The 22,667-nt window shown below is 56.1% G+C and overlaps 2 protein-coding genes across 2 annotated transcripts; both read right to left on the reverse strand.

Moving 5' to 3' along the window:
* Nucleotides 1-8,274: 8,274 nt before the first annotated feature.
* On the reverse strand, nt 8,275-14,075 carry KRT32 (keratin 32). Its single transcript, XM_075559359.1, has 7 exons — nt 13,593-14,075; nt 12,760-12,842; nt 12,423-12,579; nt 11,039-11,200; nt 10,823-10,948; nt 9,606-9,826; nt 8,275-8,407 (listed from the first exon to the last, which is right to left on the reverse strand). Exons 1-7 carry the CDS (start codon nt 14,073-14,075, stop codon nt 8,275-8,277), a joined length of 1,365 nt encoding a protein of 454 aa, XP_075415474.1.
* A 5,058-nt stretch (nt 14,076-19,133) lies between these two features.
* On the reverse strand, nt 19,134-22,650 carry KRT35 (keratin 35). Its single transcript, XM_075559360.1, has 7 exons — nt 22,189-22,650; nt 21,346-21,428; nt 21,023-21,179; nt 20,730-20,891; nt 20,339-20,464; nt 19,587-19,807; nt 19,134-19,281 (listed from the first exon to the last, which is right to left on the reverse strand). Exons 1-7 carry the CDS (start codon nt 22,648-22,650, stop codon nt 19,134-19,136), a joined length of 1,359 nt encoding a protein of 452 aa, XP_075415475.1.
* Nucleotides 22,651-22,667: the final 17 nt, after the last annotated feature.

Genomic DNA, 22,667 nt, shown 5'->3' on the forward strand with positions numbered 1-22,667 from the left:
AGAGACAGAGCCATGGGAACCAAGCCGCTGCAGCCTTTCTTCACTCGCCGGTGCGCAGAGTTCTCGGCACTGATGCTGGCTTTGGAAAGACCCATCTCTAGAGGTCAGGGGTCTTTTACAGGAGGGAGGTGCCGGGCAGTGCTGTGGTCTTGGGAGTCGTTTTCAAACATAACGCTAGGCGGGAGAGCGAGGTGTGGAGTTGCGGGCCAGCGCCTGAAAGAGTCCCCAAGTCACAGCCGGGCCTTTTCCGTGCCAGGCTTCCCCTGCACGAAGAAGAGGGAGATGCAGAGATGCCCCGCCATGAAAATGATACACCACGCTGGCACCGCTAGAGGGGGCTGTGGAAAGAGAAGCCCCAGATCCGCTCATACACACGAGTGAGAGCTCCACTCAGTCCCATGCTCCGAAGTGACCTGCAGGATCATAGGTCTTACGTCTTAGTTTATGAACCCTACGCTGGAACCAAAGGTCGGGCCTGCATACATCGATGGAATCCCACATTCAACAGATCTCCTCTGCTGAAGGGATCGCGTCACCACCCTCCACTCGATGAGATGTTCTGCTTCCCCTCCAGCCCCCCAAGGTCCCAGCTGGGTCTCCGATCTAAGGAAACCCAGGCCACCTCCACAAAGAGTGGCGTCAGTTGGCTTGCTGCCGCTGGCCCTTCTCAGAGACCAATGGCGGGTACACTAGGAAAAGTTCAACCTGAGGTCAGCCAGGGCTCAACCCATTTAGCAAGGGCTAGGCGGGATGACCCAGCCCCGAGGCACTGCCCTTTGACCCGGAAAGCAGTATGGGTTTGTGTCTGGCTTGATACCGTGCTGAAGAACCCGGCGTCTGCTCTCGCTCCTAACCCTCTTCGTCGGCCTGGAGGGCTGTGTTCTCAAAAATTGGTGCTCTTAACTGGCAATGGCAGCTTGATCTGAGAGCTAAAGGGTGCCCCTCCCCACCCGGCCCCCCATCAGTGCCACTGCTTTGTGTTCCAGACCCGCAGGGAGAAAGGCAAGGTCTGAGGGACGACCCGGGAAGCAGACGCCCATTCTTGGTGCTGCTGTCCGGAGGAGGAAACGTGACACAAAGACCAAGGGTCACAAGGAAACCTGTGGTTTGCAGAATTTTATTTTGGATGGCAGAGAAGGCCTTGGGCCCCCGCACTGCCCTGTGATCCCTATCATGCCATCTCCACGGCGGGCTCTGCTTTGCGGGTCTTGAATCCTCCCGTGCAGGGTCTGTAATCCTCGTGTCCCATGAAAGAACAGGAGAGTGCTGGGGCTCAGGGAGTCAGCATGGGCCGCTCTGGGCTCCACACACCACAACGGGCCTTGTTGCTCTGCCCCCCTCCCCTGGTCTTCTCTCCTCTCCGGACTCGCCGCTTCTCAGCCTTACCTGCACCCTGGAATCATTGGTGGCAGCTTTCTGGGCCTTGCCTCCAGGAGTTCTGATGTCATTGCCCTGGGAGTGGCCTGGGCGCCTGACTTTCAAAAGCCCCGCAGGGGATGCTAAGGCACAGCCAAGGCGAGACTCTGTTCTTGGTAGACTTTCGTCGGGGAGGATGCTTGCTCCCCATGTTTCTAATGACCACACTCAGGGCTGCTCCCTTCCCTTGTAGCCGTGGTTCATGAACTTGAGCGTCCATCAGGATCATGGGACAGGTGTTGAGCCGTAAGGTCAGCAGTTCAAAACCACCAGTTGCTCCTTGGGAGAAAGAGGAGGCTTTCTCCTCTGGTGAGGATCTGCCGTCTCAGAAACCCGCAGGGGCAGTTCTGCTTTATCCCACAGCCCTGATATGCGTCAGGATCGACTAGATGGCGGTGAGTTGTGTGAAGCAGCTCCCGCCTCAGCTAAGAAGGGAACAGTGCCTTGGGACTCCCTTTGTCGCTAACAGGAAAGCTTCGTGTTGCCTCTTGCAGGGGGGCTAGCTGAGAAGCCACACTGCTCCCTGGGCGGCTATGTGGCATCTCCCTAGGAGTGACACTGCCCTCCCCTTCTCACACAGAGCAAGACTAGAGGGCTGCAAGACTGACTGACTGGAAGGGGCCCTGGCCGGCACTCGGCTCCTGGCCAGAGGCTGACAGTTTGAGCCTGACTCTCTGCTTCCGAGAAGTCACAGCCCTGAAAGCACTAAAGAGTCGTTCTTTTCTGCACACTCGGGGTCGCCACGAGTTGCAGTCAACGGAGCAGCAAGGTGAAGAGCCAGGACTACTTGGTGGAGCAGAAGAGGACTTCAGCCGCTGGTAGTCCCCATCAGGGCTCCCCGGGGGACGAGAGAGAGAGAGGCGGTGAGTTGCTCAGAAACACAGAGCAGGTCGGAAGTAGAGCGGGAACTGGGTCGCAGGACTCCCGACTGAAGCATGTTCTCTGTCCTCTACACCGGGGTCAGTGCATCTCTTCTATAAAGGGCTCCCACTGCCACCAAGTCGCTTCTGACTCATCGTGACCCTAGAACAGTCTAGAACGGCCCCTGAGACTTTCTGAGACTGTAACTCTTTGCAGGAGTAGAAAGGCCAGTCTTTCTCCCTTGGAGCTGGCTGGTGGTTTCGAACTGCTGACCTTGCGGTTAGCAGCCCAGCATGTAATCACTGCGCAGGCAGCACTTCCAGCTTTGTGGACCCTGCGGCCGCTGTGACCATAGCCCAATGCTGTCCCTGTGACATAACCACAGACCCAGTCCATGCGTCAACTAGCGAGGGTGGCTGTGAGCCGGGATCTCTGCGTCCACTGATCCAGGAACTCTCTGAAGCCTCCTCCCTTTACCAGATCCAGGACCTGACCCAAGAGCCTCAATTTGCTGTTCCCCACTTACAGCATGCAAATGAGGGAAGGCAGAGAACTGGGTCTCCTCAGCGGATGGGGAGACGTCTAGTGGGCTCTGGAGCAGGGGGAGGCTCCAGAAAACCGAGACACCGGCATTGGACCTGCCACTTTCCCAAGACATGAAGACCGGCCTGGAAGGGCATCGGGAGTTCTTGAAGCCTTGAACAAAGCAGCAACGTTCATATTTGCTGTTGTTCCTGAACCGCGGGCCTCGGAATGTCTCAGCGAAGGGAGTCCACTGCTGTTGTCACACAGAGAAAAAAATTCCCGGGAAGAGAAGGGAACCTTGCTTCCAAAGCATATTTTCTTGAGCCCACCTGTACCAAGCACGTATGACCGGGTAGGAATCAGGAGAGGGGTTTTCACACGTCACCCACCCCCACCCCATGGCAGGGCAGGTGGAACTGTGCCCATTCCTGCAGGAATGGTAGCTGAGCCACACAGAAATTAGGACACTTGGCTAAGACACACAGTAGCAGACTCCCTAAAGTGACAACCACCAAAATGTCCCTACGTCCCAGGTGTGTGTGTGTGTGTGTGTGTGTGTGTGTGTGTGTGTGTGTGTGTGTGTGTCCAAGAGGGCTTCAAACCCGTCAGGGATAAATGACGTTAGCTCTTCCTCTCATTGTCCCTTGACCTCTTTGAGGAGCCCTGGTGTGTGTGGCTGAAGGAGCTGACCGTGTGGAAACGCGCCTGTCTTGGCCGCTTGCTATAAAAGACACACAGCGAGCGGTCTCAGCGACTTTCTGGTTGTGCGCATTGCATTCATGCGATAAACGTTGCAGGACAGGAAAAGAGAACTGTTGGGTCCTTAGCAATTTCCCCACTTATGGCCTGGGAGAGGCAGATCCTTTTTCATCTTATTTTTATGGTGATCCTGTCAAAAGCTTTGCCAGGAAAAGATTCGTCCAGCACACCCGCGCCCAGCCACTGAGCTCGGCCCCTGCACCCCCAGCTCTGTCTCCAGTTCTGACCTGGAGCCCTCCCATCACCACTGCCGGAAAAGCAGTCCCAGGCCTTGCTCTGGTGCCGCGACTGGGGGCCTGGTGATCCTGGGGAGAGTGGTATCTTCAGGACGGTGGCACGGACTCCCCCACTGCTTTGATCAAGAACCAGGTGCCTCTGAGGATCCCCAGGTGTAGAGCTCCGGGTCCTGATCCCAGGAGGCCCGGTGCCGGCGGGACACAGCGCATCTTCTAAACTCTGCTCCCCAGGCTTCCTCCTGCACTAGGACAATAAGTGGAGATGCCTCCCGCCCGGAAGTACCATCTAGACTCCGAGGCTGGCGGCCATCCGTTTCCAGAAGGGGCGGCACGCCTGGACTAGCGATGCTTGGTTTCATATAAAACGCCTTAACGAGCATTCGGCGGTCAGACAGGTCTAGGCAAGGCAGAGTGACGCATCAGTGTGAACGCAGAAACACTTGGGTTGCAAGAGAAAGGAGGCCAGGAAAGCCCCACGGAGCCCAAGGGCCTGGGCGCATGGCCTGGGCCTCCTGTGTGGCTGCCCAGTGTCAGCTCTCCTCCATGAAGGTGGGAAGTCGGAGTTAGATGCTGTCAAGTCCGCTCAGACTGATAGGAACCCTGTGTGCGACAGAACGAGTTGGACAGAACTGAGTTAGATAGGAGAGAGAGGGAGAGCTTTAGGAGCATTGTATCCCCATGAGCCCTGGTGGCCCTGTGGGTTACGCGTTGGCAGTTCAAACCCGCCAGGACAAAGATAAGACCGTCTGCTCCCATAGAAGTAGAGTCTTAGAAGGTGTACAGAGAGACACCGTGAATTGGAATCAACCTGATGGCAATGGCTTTGGCGTTGAGCTTTGTTATATCCCCAGGAAAGAGCTTCAGCGTCTCTGACAAAATGCCTCTAAGGAAATGGAAAAGGGAGGCAGGAGGGAATTTGTATTACGTAATAGTAAGCCTTGGGTATTTAGCGAAAGTAGGATCCCGGGTGGTGTAGTGGTTCCATGTTGAGCTGCTCACTGCAAGGTCAGCAGTTCAAAACCACCAGCCTCTCTGCAGGCGACAGAGCGTGCTTTCTACTCCCATAGAGTTGCAATCTTGGAAGCTCATGGGGCCCATTCTCCCTCTTCCTGTGGGGTCACTGAGTCCACAGGGACCGGATGGTAGTGAGTTTTGTGGGGTTTTTATTTAGAGAAAGCTTGAACAACTCCAAGAAACCCACTGGGCTTGGTGTCCACACACTTGTTGGTTGTGTGTCTGTGAGCAATTCTGTCTATCCTCCTGAGCTGTCAGTGGGAAGGGGTGGAGGAGACCTCCCTGAGTCAGATCATCTGGCGGGCTCCTCTGAGTTCTGACCGTCTAGGAGAGTACAGGCCAATCAATGCGCTTCACGGTGAGATCCAAAACATTCCTTATCTGTGTGGTGCCGTGTGGTTCTGCCAGCCACCCGCACTTATTGGGCACTTAGCATGTGACCAGTGAAGCTGAGGAACTAAGGTGGTCTATTTACTTTTACTTTATTTTGCTAAACATGAAAGGCACATAGCTAGTGAGTAACATGTTAGACAGAAGCGGTCTATGATTCTAGAACCAAAGGGTCCTTTCTGTTCCGTCTGCGATGTTTATCCAACTGCGCACACTAGAGAAAAAAAATTTTGTTCAGGCGTTGAATTTAAGAAAGATCACTGGTTTGCACTCGGCTATTAGAGAATCAAATTAGCTAGAAGCCCCTCTCCCTGGCATCCTAGCGCCCTGGCGTTTTAACACACATGCCGAGCCAGAGTTTGCCGAACAGAGATGTCCTTATCTCCTCTGTCAGGCTTAAGACCTCGTCTGCCAGGCAGACGTGTGGGATCGTGTCTGGAGAGCCGCCGGGCAGCTTCCAAATCGGATCCATTCCTCATCATGCCCTGGCGAGGCCAGAGATGCTTCACAGAGACATCCCTCCATCTCATTAAGGAAGAATGATATGTTTGGAGGGTGAGATTCAGAAAGATGGTCAAGATTCCTGTTCCCGTTGCTCACCTCTTTTCCATCATGTCCTGCCAGTGGCCAAGTCGGATCAGGTCCTTCGCCCGGTCTCTCAAACCGCTCTCCTCGGTTCCCACTCTCATCTCACTGGTGTGGTTCAGGCTTCTGGCAGCTCCTTCCACAGACTCTTCAACAGCTCGCTCGCTCTCCCTGGCTCACAACCGTCCTGGTATAGACTCCTTGGCTGTCCCTTGAGTCTGTTCTGCCCCCTAGCAACCATCTGTACCACTTCCACCTGGCGTCGTGCATCCTCACGGGGGATTTTACATCGGCGCCCCTGGGCAGCCCCTGGGTCCCCCCAGCTGGTGAAGGGCCTTCCTCTTTGGCGCTAACTCTGTAGTGGCAGCAAGCATGATGCCCCTCTCCGGGGACTGGTCTCTCCTGATAACACGCCCACAGCGCACAAGAGAAAGGCTCACCAGCCTTGCTTTTAAGGACCGTTCTGACTGGGCCTCTTCCAAGACAGGTCCCTTTGTTCTCCGGGCGATCCACGGCATTTTCAATAGTCTTCACCGGCGCCATCCCCCAAGTGCATCGATTCTTCTGCGCCCTTCCTTATTCGATGGCCAACTTTCACGTGCCTAGGAGGTGATCGAAAACACCATGGCTTGGCGCAGGCACCCCTTCGTCCTCGAAGGGATCTCTTGACTTATATGAAACTTGAGAGAGGGCCTGGTGCGGCAGATGTGCCCGCCGAGATGTCCCGTCTGATCTCTTGACTGCTGCTTCCACAGGCGTGGATGGTCGAGCCAAATAAAAGGGAGTTCTTGACAACCTCAATACACTCATCATGTGTCAGAGTGGCACGTGTTGGCCCCGCGGGGGGGAGGGGGGGCTGTTTCTCCATGTTGCGGTAGAACCCATACTGCTAGTTTTCCATCCTTACCAGTACTTGCTCTAAATCCTTGTCTAGGCAGTTCCACCCTGTCCTGCAGGGTCCACTCGCAGTCAGATGGACTGAAGGCGGTGACATGGAGGAAAGTACTGGTCTTAATTTCCTCTCCGATGATAAGCAGCTGGGGAGGGGAGGGACCGGTTGCCTTTTGGTGGGATCCCTATAGTTGTAGCTTGCTAATAGCAAGGACTCTGACCATGGATTCATTAGACATCTCTGGTGGTTGAAGGCCTGGATTTGAATTCCTGAATCCTCCCTTGATGGTCACGTGATCCTAGCAAGTGTCCTAGTTCCTCTGGGCCTCAGTTTCCTCATTTGCAAAGGGGAGACAATCATGGTGTGCCTCACTCTCGTAGGCTGTTGCAAGGATTAAAAGGGCTATGATTCACAGGGTACCTACAGGGGGCAAGTCTGCCCCCCAAAGATTTGTCTCCTTAAAGATTTAGGAAGCAAAGGAGTCGCTTTGATGATGGAGGAGGTGCCTCACCAAGCCCTGGCCCTTTCCCCCGTGCCGTGCGCGTGTGAAAGTTTGATGGTGTAAAGGGAAGACGGAAGGAGACCTGCCGCCTCCACACTGTGACGTGGGCTCAACATATTCAATGCACCATCGCCTGTCAGAGGAATGCACGCTTGGTACTTAGAAGAGACACAAGCAGCCACAGTGCTCCTGAGGAGTAGGGATGACAAGACTGCCGCCAACTTCCTTTGGCCCTCGGGAGCCACGGAGCGCTGAAAAGGCGCTCCATGCTTGGCAGAGGGTCAAGAAAATGAAGGACGCCCTCGGTGAGGTGGGTGGACACACAGCCACAGCGATGGGCGCAACCACACCAAAAACCAAGATGGCGCCCTGCCAGGAACATGCTGGTCTGTTATCCCCAAGGTTGCCATGGATCCGCGTGGACTCCATAGCAACCAGCCACACCAAATGCAGGGCCTGGCACCTCTCAGGTACAGACCTTGGGATGGTTGACTAATCCCCGTGTGCCAGCTGTGATGCTGTTTAAAGGTGAGCTTGAGTCTCAGGTGCAGGTGTTTGGTCTGGCAGAATCATGTCCCTCCTCCCTTTATTCTTTGCTTAATTGGCTCTGAACCAGTTCCCTGGCTTAAGCTGGCTTATGGCATGTGGGCCTTTTTAGGGAAAGCCTCTCAAACCTATGGAAGCAGAAGAGATATAAAAATAAATCTAGAATTCGGTCCCCACTGAAAATGCCTAAGCTGAATCGCCTTGTGGATTCGGCAGAACTGACCAAACAGAGAACACTGTGTGAGACCACAGAATGGGGCTTTATTTGCCAATCAACTTCGAACACGGACTCTTTGAGACAGCACAGACAACCCGAAGCATCCCCAAAAAGCACAGGCCACCCATGGAAACAGAAGAGAGGCAGGTTCTGGGAGCTGAGGGTCCCCGCGCCCCCTGCAGTGGCAGAGCACCTCACAGTGTCCACCTCCTGGCTTCTGCCCATGGTCTTCCTCGCTGAGTGGCCCTCTGAACTGTGTTCAGGTCCAATATCAAGAGGTCCCATGCTGCCTGGCTCCAATCCCTCTGGGACCCACCAGCATGAAGAAACTTCAGTAGCGTCCTTGGGGACAGGGTGTGCAGGGCACACAGACAGTGCGGGGCACACAGACGGTGCGGGGCACACACGGCGGGCAAGGGGCACAAGGCGGACCGGGGGGAGTAGAGCAGGGGTTACAGGGCAACCTGTGTAAGAAAGCCACACGAGAGACAAGATTAGCAGAGAAGCCCAATTTCACAATTACGAAGAAAAAGACTCGATTGCCATAGAGGCCATTTCGGCTCATAGCAACCCCAATGGGCGGAGTAGACCCGCCTCTGCAGGTGTGCAAGCCTCTACGTCTTTACAAGAGCACACAGCCTCATCTTTCTTCTGCAGAGCAGCTGGTGGGTTCGAAGCACCGACCCTGCAGTTAGCAGCTGAGTCCGCTGCGCCAACAGGGCTACTGAACTCCACAGTAAAACTCACTACCGTGGAGTCGCTTCTGACTCGCCAAGAGATACCCTGTCGGGCAGAGTAGATCCGCCACTGTGGGTTTGCAAGACTGTAACTCTCGATGGGAGTCGAAACCCGAAACGCTCTCCCATGATGGTTTCGAACTGCTGACCTTGCAGTTAGCCGCCCAGTGTACGACCCCTACACCACCTGCCAATTCTGCCCCTGGTTACCTCTCCAACCCATCTTCTGCACGTCTTGTCTCCTCCATCTAGCTCCCCTAGTCCCAGCTTCCCCCACCTTTGTCTGTTACCCAGCAGCCTCCTGACTGGTTTCTCCAGCCCCTCTTGCCCCTCATAATCATGGTCATGATGGACCCCACTGATCCTCGCCATATGCAGAGCTAAATCGTGCCCCTCCCCTGCCTAACATTGCCCATGGTTCCCAATGGCACTTGGGATAAAGAGGCGCTTTCTGAATACCTCTTGGTTCTGCATGGTCCTGCTCCCACCTCTGGGCCCAGCCTCACCCACAGCTCTGATCTCTCCCAGCTTCAGGCACGCTGCCCTTCCTCAACTTGCTCCGTGGATGGCAGGGCTTGTCGCCTGTTTCTTATTTCCAGAAGAATACTCTTCTCTCCCAACCCACCGAATCAGTTCCTTCTCCTCCTTCAGGGCTCAATTCACCTGGCACATCCTCCAGGAAGCCTCCCAGGTGTCCTTGAGGCAATCCCTATGGAGGTACCAGGTCCCTCCTTCCAGAGGAGTTACTGGTGATTCCCTCCAGCTCTGTCTCTCCTACTCCGTGGTGAGGCCCAAAGGGACAGTGGCCATACCTGTGTGCCCACCCTGTGCCCTGATGCTGTAGAGAGCATCCAGTACCCCCTTCATCCGGCCAGTTCTGCGGTCACACCGATCTCTCAGCACAGCCTCCGCTGGGCCCACTCACTTGCTGTCCTCGCTCTCCAGCAGGCCCCGGTACGTGTTGATCTCGCCCTCCAGCCGGGCCCGCACGTCCAGCAGCACCTTGTACTCCTGGTTCTGCCGCTCCAGGTCACAGCGAATGTCTGCCAGCTGGGACTCCACGTTGGTGATCAGGCCCTGCATCTGGGCCAGCTGGGAGCTGTAGCGGGCCTCGGTCTCGGTCAGCGTGTTTTCCAGAGAGTCCCTCTGTGGGAGAGGGGCACAGCTAACCGGGGGGAGGTCCTTTCCATGGCCTGACTCAGAAAGGACCTACAAGAGCCGAGTCTTTCTTTGACGTTAGGAGTGAGCCCTCTCTACCCACGCGCAGGATTGCAGAGACAAAAGCCGGGGGAGCCAGGGGACTTGGTCAAGGGCAAATGGCTGGTAATGAACAAAGCCAGAGTTTGCCCCCCACCCCAATCAAATACTAAAGCCCTCCCTTCCTTCTACAACCTTCCAAACCCTGGCTCAGGTTTGGGGGCTGAGGTTCACCAAAAGTACCTGCCCCCAGCATCCTTGAGAAGAGAGGCTCTCGGCCCTGGCTGCACAGCAGTTGCGTTACCTGGGAGCTTTAATAAGCCAGGAGCCATGGGACCTGGAGGCCCAGGGAGGAAGTGGGATAGGAGAGAAGCCGTGGTCCTGGGGAGGGGTGGGGCTCAGCGATGGATGAGTGGACACAGAAGGTGTAGGAGCTGGTGCCGAATGGGAAACTAGGATCTGATCTGCTACCCTTGACCTCATTCACAATAAAAAGGGCTTTTTAATTATTTTTCAAGAATCACCCATGCTGCTGTAGGGAGAAATCTAAGCTACACTGGGGGTGGGTGGGAGGGACAAAAACAAGAAACCAAAAACTCAACATCAAGTTTCACCTCCAGATTCAACTGGTCTGGAGAGCGACCTGAGCACCGGAGTTTTAAAGCGTGACGGGTGAGGGGGAGATGCACAGCGAAGCAGAGATCAAGCCTTCTTGGGGAGCCGTGCGTATCAGTGCCACAGTGTACCTCGAACCCCAGGTCAGATTAGAAACGTGCCCCTTTGCAATCTGAGTTGGATCTTGGCCGAACACCCCCCTCCAGGACATCTGGGTGAACATCAGTGGTGGCGGAAGTCTGAGCCTCCTCTCCTGCCTTCACAGGTGCCTGCATCTACCAGCCACCCTGGAGCTGGGCCTGGGAGAGGGGAGCCCACAGCAGTACTCACCAGGCTATGCTGGGCCTGCAGCTCTATCTCCAGCGTGTTGACCGTTCGCCTCAGATCAATGATGTCGGACTGGTAGCTCTGAAGCTGCTCAGAGCTGTTGGCCACCTGCTGGTTAAGCTCCTCCATCTGCAATGGGAGGCGGGGTCAGGGAAAGTTGGTGGGGAGGGCGGCCTTTTCAGTGACACTGGGCGGCCAGCCCACCTGCAAGAGGCCCACCTGCGTGTTGAACCACTCCTCCACATCTCTGCGGTTCGTCTCCACCACGGTCTCATACTGACACCGCATCTCGTCCAGCATCCTGTTCAGATCCACGGGGGGCACAGCGTCCACCTCAATGTTAAGGCGGTCCCCAAGCTGGCTTCGCAGGGTACTGACTTCCTGAAAAGGTACAAGAGCCCCAGGCAAGTGTGGAAGTCACCTAGGCCCAGCCCCACATCCCCATCCCACCCCCGTCCCAAGAAGACATCACAAGACAAGATGGAAGAGGAAAGGCCAGACACCCTCGGGGTTAGAAGGAACCTATGACCAGCTCCCCAGTGCCCTGAGGGTCCCCCAGTTTGGAAGGGGCCTCCCAGCAAAAGCACCCTCTGTTGCTTTGGCAGAAGCTAAGAGCAGCACCAGGTTGCTTATTTGGTCATTTGAGCTAAAATGGGAAACCAATGCCCTGGCTCTCCTGGCCTGGCCCTGCAGCAGCCTCTGCTCATGTGGCAGAGGAAGAGAGTCCCAAGTTAGAGCAGGCACCTCCCCAGGCCTGACTGCCAGGCTGCCAGGGAGAAAGTGATGGCTGAGACTGCAGAGTGGGTGCTAATGGTTCATTAGTGCGTTCTTGGTGCGGTTCCCAGTTCTCTGGGTTAAGTGGGATGAGTCAGGCGAATGCCCTTCTGGGTGCCCTCGGGTGCTGCAGCAGGGCATGGTGACTGACAGTTACTCTTCACTTAAGCTTGTGAAGGCTCAGCCGGGATGCAGAGGTACTTGTTCATTCAGATCCCCCTCCGGAGGTTCAGCGTCAACTCAGGGGAGGAGTGGGCATAAGGAAAGCCACCGGGGATCAGGTGGGCTTGGCAGCACACACGTGTCCAGAGCAGAGAGCTCTCCTTCCAGAGAGGAAACCGAGAGGGTTTGCCTGTGGCTTTCAGCCTGAGGAGATCATATGCACACCGAGGAGAGAGCAAGAGGGGAAGAGGGGACAGAAGGAAGAGCATGACCGCAGGTCACTGCTCCTTTAAAGAGATGAGGGTCCCCACCTGGCAGAGACGGACACCCCACCTCTCACCCTAGGGTACATAGCACCCTACCTACAGTATGAGGCTCTCGGGAGAAACACAAACTCAGCCCCCATGATCATTGGGCAGTCATGGAGCTGGCGTTTATGAGTCCCTACCAAGTGACAAGAATTCCCTTACCAGGACTCCATTTTCTTCTTGGCCTATACAACGGGGGTCAGGTCTTACAGGTGAGGAGCAAGACCTCAGAACGTTTAAATCCTCAGAAATGATAGATGCCAGGCCTGGGGGGTTCGACTTATGTTGCGTCAACTCCCAAAGCCCCACATGCTCTCCCCTCTGCTTCCCAAGTCCTTCAGGTGAGCCTCAGGACTCACCTCCTCGTGGTTCTTCTTGAGACACAGCAGCTCCTCCTTCAGGGACTCCACCTGCGCCTCCAGGTCGGCCTTGCACAGGGTCAGCTCGTCCAGGATCCTGCGCAGGCCGTTGATGTCGGCCTCCACCAGCTGCCGCAGGGACAGCTCTGTCTCGTACCTGCGGTCACAGAACAGGGTGCTGATATCAGAACAGACCCCAAGGCAGCATCTCAAGGAAGGCCTGAGGACAGCCAGCATTTTCCCAGCACCTTGTGCAACTACAGGGACTGTGCGTGCCCTCCATGTGGGTGTGGGGGAGGGGGGAGGGGGGCTCTCTCCCTCCCCTTGGCAAACTCACTTAGTCCTGAAGTCATCCGCAGCCAGCTTGGCATTGTCGATGTGCACCACCATCCTGGCGTTCTCTGCCTTTGTGCACAGAACCTGTGAGCCAAGGCAAACAGAGGGATTTGCCCCACAAGCACAGAAGGAAAAGGAGCTCAAATGAGAAGTCAAGAGCGCGGAGAAGGCCCAACACTACGGCGCTCCCACCGAAGTTCTCTTTCCCTGGGGGAGGTGCACGTGAACTGCTACTTCCAGTAGAACTGTCAGCTTTCATTTGGTTTGCTTTCGTTTAGCTGAGCTGAGCTGAATTTATCTTGGGCGAGCTTAGCTGAGTTTGGTTTGGTTTAATTCCATTCGGTTCCGTTTGGTTTGGTTTTTTAAGTGCAGGCTCTCCGTAAATCTAACGCTCCCTTTTGGATGCAGCGAGCAATATGGAAACGAAAGCGCGCTGTTCGGCCCAGTGACATTTATACGTGGAGACGTCTTTCTCAGCGCTACCATCTATGGAAAACTCATCCCATGCCAGGAGCACTTCCCTTCACTTGCATAGTCTCCATGAATCCCCTGGACCATGATCAGCACCATTTAACAAGTGAGGAGGCTGAGATGGGGGACCCAGGGGCTGGGAAGTGGGGGGCAAGGTAAGGGCCTCCCAAAATCACCCACGGAATCAGTGCTGAGACTCCGGCTTTAAAACTCGGGCTGAGCACTCAGATCATGAACTCAGTCCTCCACCCTCGGGAGGTCTCTTTGCCCTGAACACAGTCTAAGAAACTAATGAACTTCAAATTGGGAAGGCTGGCTCTTGTAGTGTCTTTCTGCTGGATCTGCTCACCCACTTCCCCTCACCTTCTGCTGCAGCTCCTCGATGGTACGGAAGTAGGACTGGTAGTCCGGGCACAAGGTGGGCGCCTGAGACTGGCAGGTCTCTTGGATCTTGGTCTCCAGCTCCGCGTTCTCCCGCTCCAGCTGCCGCACCTTCTCCAGGTAGTTGGCCAGGCGGTCGTTCAGGAACTGCATGGTCTCCTTCTCGCTGCCGTTGAAGCTGCCTTCTCCATACCAGCCACAGGTACCGAAGGAACTGGAGATGCCACTGGCTGACCGGCAGCTGCTAGGCCGGCAGGAGCTAGGCAGGTAGGTCTTGGGGAGGCAGCTGGATGGCCGGTAGGTGGTTGGCATGTAGGTAGAAGACATGCAGGTCACGGGCTGGCAGACATAACCCAGGCACAGCTCGGGCCGGCAGCTCATGCTGCTGGAGCAGACAGAGGAAGGCCAAGTGCAGCTCTTGACGGAGGCTGGTGAGCTGTTGGTGACACAGCAGTTGGATGTCATGTCGGGAGGCCCCCTTCTCCTCAGCTGTGGCTACTTGGATCTCCAGTGTCTACAGACCCCTTCCTGCCCAAGTCTTTTTATACCCGTGCAGTGAGTGGGCTCACGCTAGAAAGTCTTCGTGGGATGATGTTCATGTTTACACTTAGCCTCGGAGGAAGCTGCTAATTAATTTGTAATTGGGTACCCTGTGAGGGGCTCCCCTCCTCATAAAAGTGGGCCAAGCTTGTCATTTGGCTAAAGCCGGACTCTGGGTTCCTGTCATTGACCTACAAGGGAAAGCTTCGGGACAAGTCTTCAAAGGACCAACACCGGACCTGGGCTCTCATTACAAGGGCGGGGCTGCCAGACAGCCTCAGTGGCCTTGCCCACTGGGCCCCCACCTGCTCCAGCCTTCAGAAAGGTCACCTGCTGTGGGGTGGCAACTGCCCTCTTTTAATGAGAGCATTCGCTGCGGGAAGCGCCCTGACCCCGTTCCTGAGGAACTGTGTGGGTGGTGAGAGCTGCACTGACCCTGGAAGGTCTAACTCCAGGGAGATGAGCGAGAGGACATACATCCCAAACCCCCTGCCACCGAGTTGATTCAGATTCCTAGTGATCCTGGAGGGCAGAGCAGAACCGCAGAACCGCTGCATCGAGGTTCCCAGGCCATCAATCAGACTGCCCCATCCTCCTCCCCCAGGGTGACTGGCGGGGTCAAATGTCGACCTTCCAGGTAGCAGCCCGACACTTCACCCACCCTGCCACCGAGGCTCCTGCATATCCAGACAGGGCATGAAAAGGGTCATCTTCCCGCCAAGGAGCAGAAAACAGCATCAGGGAGGAGGAACGAACTCAAGTCCCAGACAAGAAGCCTAAGCATGTGGGACCCAATGAGAAAGGAAGAGGTGAGGATCCAGCCCCGAAAGGCAGATCAAGTGCATCATGAGCCTGTCCACGGGGCGGGTGCTCTCTCTTGACCATTGCTGGCTCATCTTGCCCGGGGTTCGCTCGGCGTTTGCTGAACAGACTGGGGTTGGGTAAGCTGGAACAAGCTCTACTTCTACTTTCTGAACGGGCAGGCAGAGAAGGCTCACTTCAGGACCTCAGAGACGGCAAGCAAAGTGCACCGGCTCCCTTGAGGATCCGCCCTTGTGGTCCCCGACTGTGCGAAGCTAGGAGTCCAGGAATAGGCGTCTCCAATTGTACAAGCCTTGGGCATCCCCTTTAAGAAGATAACAGACGTGACCAGTGATTCTCGGCCATGGATACAATCGCTGGGGGTACACGAGTTTCCTGTTTAACATGTTGTGTGCTGTGTAGCTATCAGTTTCTTCATCTTCCCAATCCAAGGTCCCTGGGTAGTGCAAACCATTTGAATGTGGCTGGTTGACTAGAGATTGGAGGTTCAAGCCCACCCACATTGTTGCTGTTGCTGCCGCCGTTCGGTGCTGTCATAGTGACTCCGTGCACAGCAGGACAATCACTTATCAAGGGTTCGTGAGGGAGGGAAATGAGCAGCTGATATCACAGGGCTCAAGTAGAAAGAACATGCTTTGAAAATGATGTTGGCAGCATAGGTACACATGTGCTTGACGCAATGGATGAATATGGATTGTCGTAAGAGATGTAAAAGTCCCTGATAAAAGTATTTCATAAAAAAATTTGTAAAGAAATAAAATGGGCTATTTTATACAATCACCAAGAAAGAAAGAAATGGAACTCCAGAGGTGCAGTGGGTTACACACGGGGCTGCTAACCATGAGGTCGGCGGTTCAAACTCACCCGCCGCTCTGTGGAAGAAAGATGAGGCTTTCTGCCCCTATAAGGAGTTCCGCCCTCAGAAACTCGCAGGAGCAGCTCTACTCTGTCGTGTAGGGTTGGTCTCTTAGTAAGGACATGGCATCAAAGCTGGGGCCCCAGTGTGTTGAGGAGGAAGGAAATTGTTGGGTGTGTCAGAGAGACAAGGAGTTGACGGTTACAGGACACATGTGGAACCAGGAAGTGGGTAGAAGAAAAAGACAGGAACCAGGAGCCGCGGCACCCGGAAGATGGAGAGCAGCGACTGGCCCCCAAAGAATCTTCAGCAAAGTGCACTGAGCCCAAATGCTTGGCCTGGGCAGCGCTTGACGTTGTGAAGAAAGGCCTGCGCTTCACATCACAGCTTCCATGAGAAGCAAGAGTAGGGGCATGACCATGGATCGAGCTGGGACTCCAGGTCCAGTGCATCAGGGCCCTGAGGGATGACGAAGCGGAGCCCGGGGCCATAGTGGCTGAGCAAGTGTGAGCCCAGTCCATTTTCAGGGCTCAGCTCAGCTCCGTGGCCTGGAGGTCAGCAGAAAGGGCAGACCTGGCCCTGTGGGTTTCAGAGACGTCACTGTTGACAGGAATAGAAAACCCGATGATCTCCCCCCCCCCCCCCCCCCGGAGCAGCTTAGAAACCATGAGAATCGCCCGGTGGACTTTTTAAGCTTTTGACTTCAGGGCATCGCCAGACTTGCTCAATCAAAGTTCCTGGAGGGAGGACCCAGCTCGCCAGCTCAAGCGAAGGTGTGCAGGGCTGAGGCCCTGTGACTGGATGGTACTGGCATGGCTGTGTTGCAAAGCACCAGCGAAGGAAGCAGATAATCATGAAAGGCCAGATGATGGGACTGGTGATGTCTCGGAGGGATTTCATATGGGTTCAAAGGGCTTACGCCACAAGGGATGGCATCGAGAGGAAGGGGGTATTTTATGTATGACCGAGTGGACTCCAGTCCGTGGACTCCGCAGAGCAGCCCGACAGAGACCTCCCTGCACCAACGCGGCTCAGTGTCAGCTTGGCACAGCACATCCGAATGAAAAAGCCAACCCAATTGCTACTCAGGCCAGCCCCGTGTGTGTCGGAGCAGAACTGGGCACCAGGGGCTGGGGCTTTAGAAGGAGACCACCAGACGGTGGGTCCTCAAAAAGCACAGGCTCCTGAGGCACCTCAGGGCGAACTGGGACTGTCACCTGATGGTACTGCCCAGGGATCCTGTCATGCTTCACCATGTCGTCCCTCCTGCTCTACCCGGGGCATTGGGGCTGGGAGCAAACCTCGGGAAGGGAACAGGGGCTGGCTGCCAACTGGAATAGAGACTGGGCAGCAGAGACCAGTTTTCAAAAGCCCAGCATAGCTCAACCAAGCAGTAGCGGCCTTTGTAACCCCTAAAGTACCACCTTCTCCATTTTATAGATGAGGAAACAGGACCTGGACAGGGACGGTGGCCTGTTAAAGCACCCACAGGCGTAAGAGAGGTGACCAGATCAGTCCGACTCCAAAGCCCATGTGCTTTGCACAAACATCAGGCCTCTTTTTCCCATGGCCTCCTCCTACCACTGAAGCAGACATGCAAAGAGAGGTAGCAAGACCTTCCTACCCCATGCCCAGGCTTCCCCCACACAATCCTGCCCTGGCACGTGCTCACCGCTCTGCACAAGGTGGCCCCTGGGTGTGTTCACTGAAGTGAATGACCTGCGGCCACCCTTCTCCTTAGGTGACTGAGCCTCGGCAAACCACCCACGGTGTCCGAAGAAGGCTGAGACTGAGGTTTTGCCAGATGGCAGGAGCAGGAAGGCTGGAGAAAACCAAAGACCCAAAGGTCCTCCTTTCTAGGACATTCGAAAGAAGAGGATCCTAAAATCAGGTGTGCTGCATTGGACACTACCTGAAAGGTAGGGCGTCTCGTGCAGGGCTTCAAACAGGTGGTCACCTGTTGAAATGTGCATTCAGATTCAAGATATGTGTGCGGGAATTAAAATTCTCAGCCAGGATGGAACTGGAAAGAGCTGATTGATCTGTTCCCCCAGGTCAGTGCTACCACCTATCTCAGTGTCCCTGAGACGCCTTAGCAATCGCTCTGAGTGAGCATCTTAGGAGGCGCATCCTCCTATCTGGGGACAACCTGCCCTTCTTTCAACCTTACGATGTTTTGCCTTTGCCTCTCCCCATCCTCCACATGGGACTGGTGCAATTTAGTATCTGCCCGGTCTATTCCAAGAGAACATCGTGGGTGCAAGTGGGAACCTTTAGGACCAGAGACTGGGGCCCCACATCCATGTGGAAATGCTTTGGTTCCCAAAGACACGATGTGTCTCATTAGAGAGCAAGAGCCAGAAGAAGAACCACTAATTATGGTAGACGCAGCAGGCTCACTCTCCCATCACCGGTAGATGCTGACTGCCAAGGGTGATTGCTGAACTGGAATAACGGTGAGAAGGGATTATCATGGAAGAAGGGGTTGGCATGGAGACTACCCTGGTGGCATAGTGGTTACACACTGGGCTGCTAACCGCAAGGTCAGCGGTTCTAAACCACCAGCAACTCCACTGGAGAAAGACAGGGCTTTCTTCTCCCATAAAGAGTTCTCATCTCCAACAAAAAAACGAGTAAAAGAGTGAGTCTCAGACGCCCACAGGGGCAGTCCGACAGGGTGGCTGTCAGTGGACATCGACTCATGGAAGTGAGTTCTGAACCATGAGACACCACACCGCAGCTTCGATAAGGCTATGGGGCTACCTGTCCTAAAATGTTCCAAGCCACATTGATTGGACCTTGAAGAAAGACCTCAATCTTTCTTTGCTTAGAAAGCCTAGGAAGTCTCCCTACAGACCTCTCACCCCATTCTTCAGACAGAGGCCAAAGGACCCTGTAACCCCCCAGGGCGTACTAAACCAAACACCCTCCATTCATCAGCCCAAGAGCCCTCCCTCCAAACCCAGTGTGAATGGCAGAACTGTGGGCAAAGAGAGGCAGCCGAGCCAGAGCCAATGTGCTTTATTATGCAAGTCCTCCCTTGCATTTCAGAACCCACTGGAGCGACACCCAGGAAGAACACCTGACCCGGGAGGGAGGCAGGCTGAGGACAGAGACCCGGCACCCATTGAAATGAAAAGGAGTGGACGCCATTGAGGGCAGCTTTGTGAAACGGGGTGTGGGTGGGGGGGTGTCTGCTCTGAGCCCAGGCCTCTGCCCAGAGAAGGAGATTGGCCTTTGAGGGTTAGGGTTGAGCTGACCCGGGCCCTAAAGACCATGGCCTTGGCCCTCTAGGTCAGTCACTCTCAGAACCGGCCCCCCGGACAGGGCACACAAATGGGGCGGGGGCTGCAGTTCATTCGGGCAGCGCCAGGACTGCAGGAAGCCGCAGGGAGGCAGGGGAGGCAGGACTTGGAGGGCGAGTAGTCAGGGGCACATGGGTTACACGGAAGCCTAGGAAGGGGAGGGAAAAAAAGTCAGATTATTCTTAAGAACTCAGAGCAGATCCCAAATGGTGAAAACCAGATGACAGCTTGAAGACCACCCAGTCCTGCCCCATCGTTTTACCCAGGGGAAAACAGAGCCCCAATAAAAGAGAAGGGGCTGGCTGGGCTCACGTGATGAATTTGTATTAAGACCAAAACTGCTCCCAGGCCCTTGGGCCCCTCAGGTTGGACCACAGCCAGGCACCAGGTGATGGGCCCAGGCCTTTGTGGGCTGCGTTCACATGACCAGAGGACACATCACACGATACTCACTTGCCGTCCTCGCTCTCCAGCAGGCCCCGGTACGTGTTGATCTCGCCCTCCAGCCGGGCCCGCACGTCCAGCAGCACCTGGTACTCCTGGTTCTGCCGCTCCAGGTCACAGCGGATGTCCGCCAGCTGGGCCTCCACGTTGGTGATCAGGCCCTGCATCTGGGCCAGCTGGGCGCTGTAGCGGGCCTCGGTCTCAGCCAGGGTGGATTCCAAAGCATCTCTCTGGGAGGGCAGAGGTTGGCCCGGGAGGAGAAAGGTGTGAGATGAGAGAAGGCACGAGATCAAAGAAGGTGCCAGGATGCTGTTCTGCATCCACCCGGTCTCAGGGAGGCCTCGGAAAGCAACAGCAGAGGAGAAGCACTTTGAACTAGGATGGGCCACTCCAGCTCCCTGATCACACATTGCATTTGAGGTGAGCCAATTAGCCCCTGAACCCTCCTAGAGAAACTCACCCGTCTTAACAACATCTCTAAGTAACCGATAATTACTGGGAAGGGGGGAGGTGTTGTAACTGCTCACACAAATACCAGCGCTACTGCCAGGACATGCCGGGCACTATAGATCCGTCTTTTACCAATGGGGTTAGCTAAGGCTCGGGGCTCGGCCCTCACTCCCGCCTCTATGCACAGAGAAGCCTTAATGGTCAAGAACGTGAACTGTGGAGCCTGCCTATGTCGCCGGCACAGGGGACTGAGAGCTCGTGTGCCGCTCCTAGCCTTGGTCCAGCAGGCCTGCTCGAGCCTCAGGACTCACCATGCTGTGCTGGGCCTGCAGCTCGATCTCCAGGGCATTGACGGTGCGTCTCAGCTCGATGATCTCAGCCTGGCAGGACTGCAGCTGCTCCGAGCTGGATACCACCTGCTGGTTGAGCTCCTCCGTCTGAAACACACACACACACACACACCTTGGTCAGGAACACCCAGGGCTCAGCTTCAGAGGCCTACAGAGGCCACTTAGCATCACAAGCCAGAAAAGCCCTTTCAGATAACCCAGTCCAACCCAGGCTTCAAGGACAGTAACCTGCCCGAGACTGCACAAGCTGAGCTAGAACTCAAGGTCAGGTTCCTTAGGGTAGCGCCCCGGGGCCACTTCTGTGGTCCTTGTCACCCATCCCTGCTGCCCTGGCTGGGTTCTAGGTACCTACCTGGGTGTTGAACCAGTCTTCAGCATCTCGGCGGTTATTCTCCACGAGGGTCTCGTACTGGCATCTCATCTCATCCAGAACACGGGTCAGGTCGACAGGCGGGGCAGCGTCCACCTCGACGCTGAGCCGGTCCCCCAGCTGGCAGCGCAGCGAGTTCACTTCCTGAGGCACAAACCAAGCTCGGCGCCAACGTCCCTGGCTGCCCGCCTTCTCCCCTGCTCCCTCATGCCCACCTGCTCTCCATGCCCACGTGTTCCTTCAGCCCCCCCCCACCTCCGTCCCCCCAGACTCACCTCCTCGTGGTTCTTCTTGAGACACAGCAGCTCCTCCTTCAGGGACTCCACCTGAGCCTCCAGGTCGGACTTGCACAGGGTCAGTTCGTCCAGGATCCTGCGCAGGCCGTTGATGTCGGCCTCCACCAGCTGCCGCAGGGACAGCTCCGTCTCGTACCTGCGGTCACAGAACAGGGTGCTAATGTCAGAACAGGGTGCTGTGGGTAAGTCTGGGGCTTGCTTGATGCGACCCAAACTCCGAGTCCGAACAGCACCGACATGCAGTTCCTGAGCCAGGGCAAACAGGAGGGCGGGCGGCAGCCCCTTGCTCTCGGGCAACTCACTTGGTCCTGAAGTCGTCGGCAGCCAGCTTGGCGTTGTCAATCTGCACCACCAGCCGGGCGTTCTCAGCCTTGCTGCACAGGGTCTGGGGAAATGAAGACGTGAATTCAGTGAAAGAGAGCATGCTACCTTGGCCGAAGCTGCCCAGAGCTGTCACAGCTCCCCTCTGGGAGAAGGGGCCACCCATCCCTGGACCCTTGGCAGCTGGGGTCTCCTGAGAAAAGGATCAGACTGGAAACCTTGTGCGGTCCTTCCACCGCAAAGCACCTCGGATCTACGATCCAGGGTCGCAAACGCTGCCGGGAAGGTGGGACCCAGGGGAGCGAGACTCCTGGGAGGCCCAGGGCAGAGCCCTGTGTGTGTCTCCGGCCACAAAGGACCCCTCTCAAGACCCAGCTGCGACTTCCAGGGGACAGGAGATGGGCAAGAAGAAATTTCTCGGTCAGGCTTTTCCTCTCTGGCCTGCAGTTGTTCTGGGAAACCTGGTCTGTAGCAAACACATCCCATCCAATAGAGAGCGTGGAGGGGCAGGGAGGTGGGGCACGGCATCGGAGACCACGCAGCCAGGTGGTATGTGGACAGGCCCTGCGGTCGAATGCTGCCTCCACCAACCGCCGGCTGCGTCGCCTTGCGTAGGTCACCGAGCCAGCCTGAGCCTCTGCACTCATCTGTCAAGTGGACGGAGGATTCCTCGCTCATGAGGTTATTGGGGAGAACGAATGTGGCCACGGGAGGAAGGGCTGGGGGACCACCCCCACACCCCAAAGGGCTGTACAGAAACAAGACTGCCATTGCAAAGGATCCCCACTCTCCAGCACACCCAAAGACCCCCAGAACCTCCTCACCTTCTTCTGGAGCTCCTCCATGGTCCGGAAGTAGGACTGGTAGTCCGGGCACATGTAGGGCACCTGCTGCTGGCACCACTCATGGATGCGACCCTCCAGCTCCGCGTTCTCCCGCTCCAGCTGCCGCACCTTCTCCAGGTAGCTGGCCAGCCGGTCGTTCAGGAACTGCATGGTCTCCTTCTCGCTGCCGTTGAGAATGCCTTCCCCACCCCAGGCAGCGCCCATGCCGAAGCTTGTGGCAAAGCCCCCTGGGGGGAGGGAGAAGGCAGGCAGGCAGCTGGCTGCCCTGCAGCTGCTTCGGCCCAGCCCAGCAGAGCATGCCGAAAAGGACTGGGGCCCGCGGGACAGGCTGGGCAGCTTGCAGGAGCTACTGGAGTGCATGCGGGGGGAGCCCACGCCGGCCCCGCCCGGACCCTTGAGGGACCTCGAGGAGAAGCTGGCCTTGAGACACTTGGAAGCCATGGTCTCGAAGATGTCCA

Source organism: Tenrec ecaudatus, chromosome 10, assembly GCF_050624435.1.
Source record: "Tenrec ecaudatus isolate mTenEca1 chromosome 10, mTenEca1.hap1, whole genome shotgun sequence".
Classification (NCBI taxonomy): domain Eukaryota; kingdom Metazoa; phylum Chordata; class Mammalia; order Afrosoricida; family Tenrecidae; genus Tenrec; species Tenrec ecaudatus.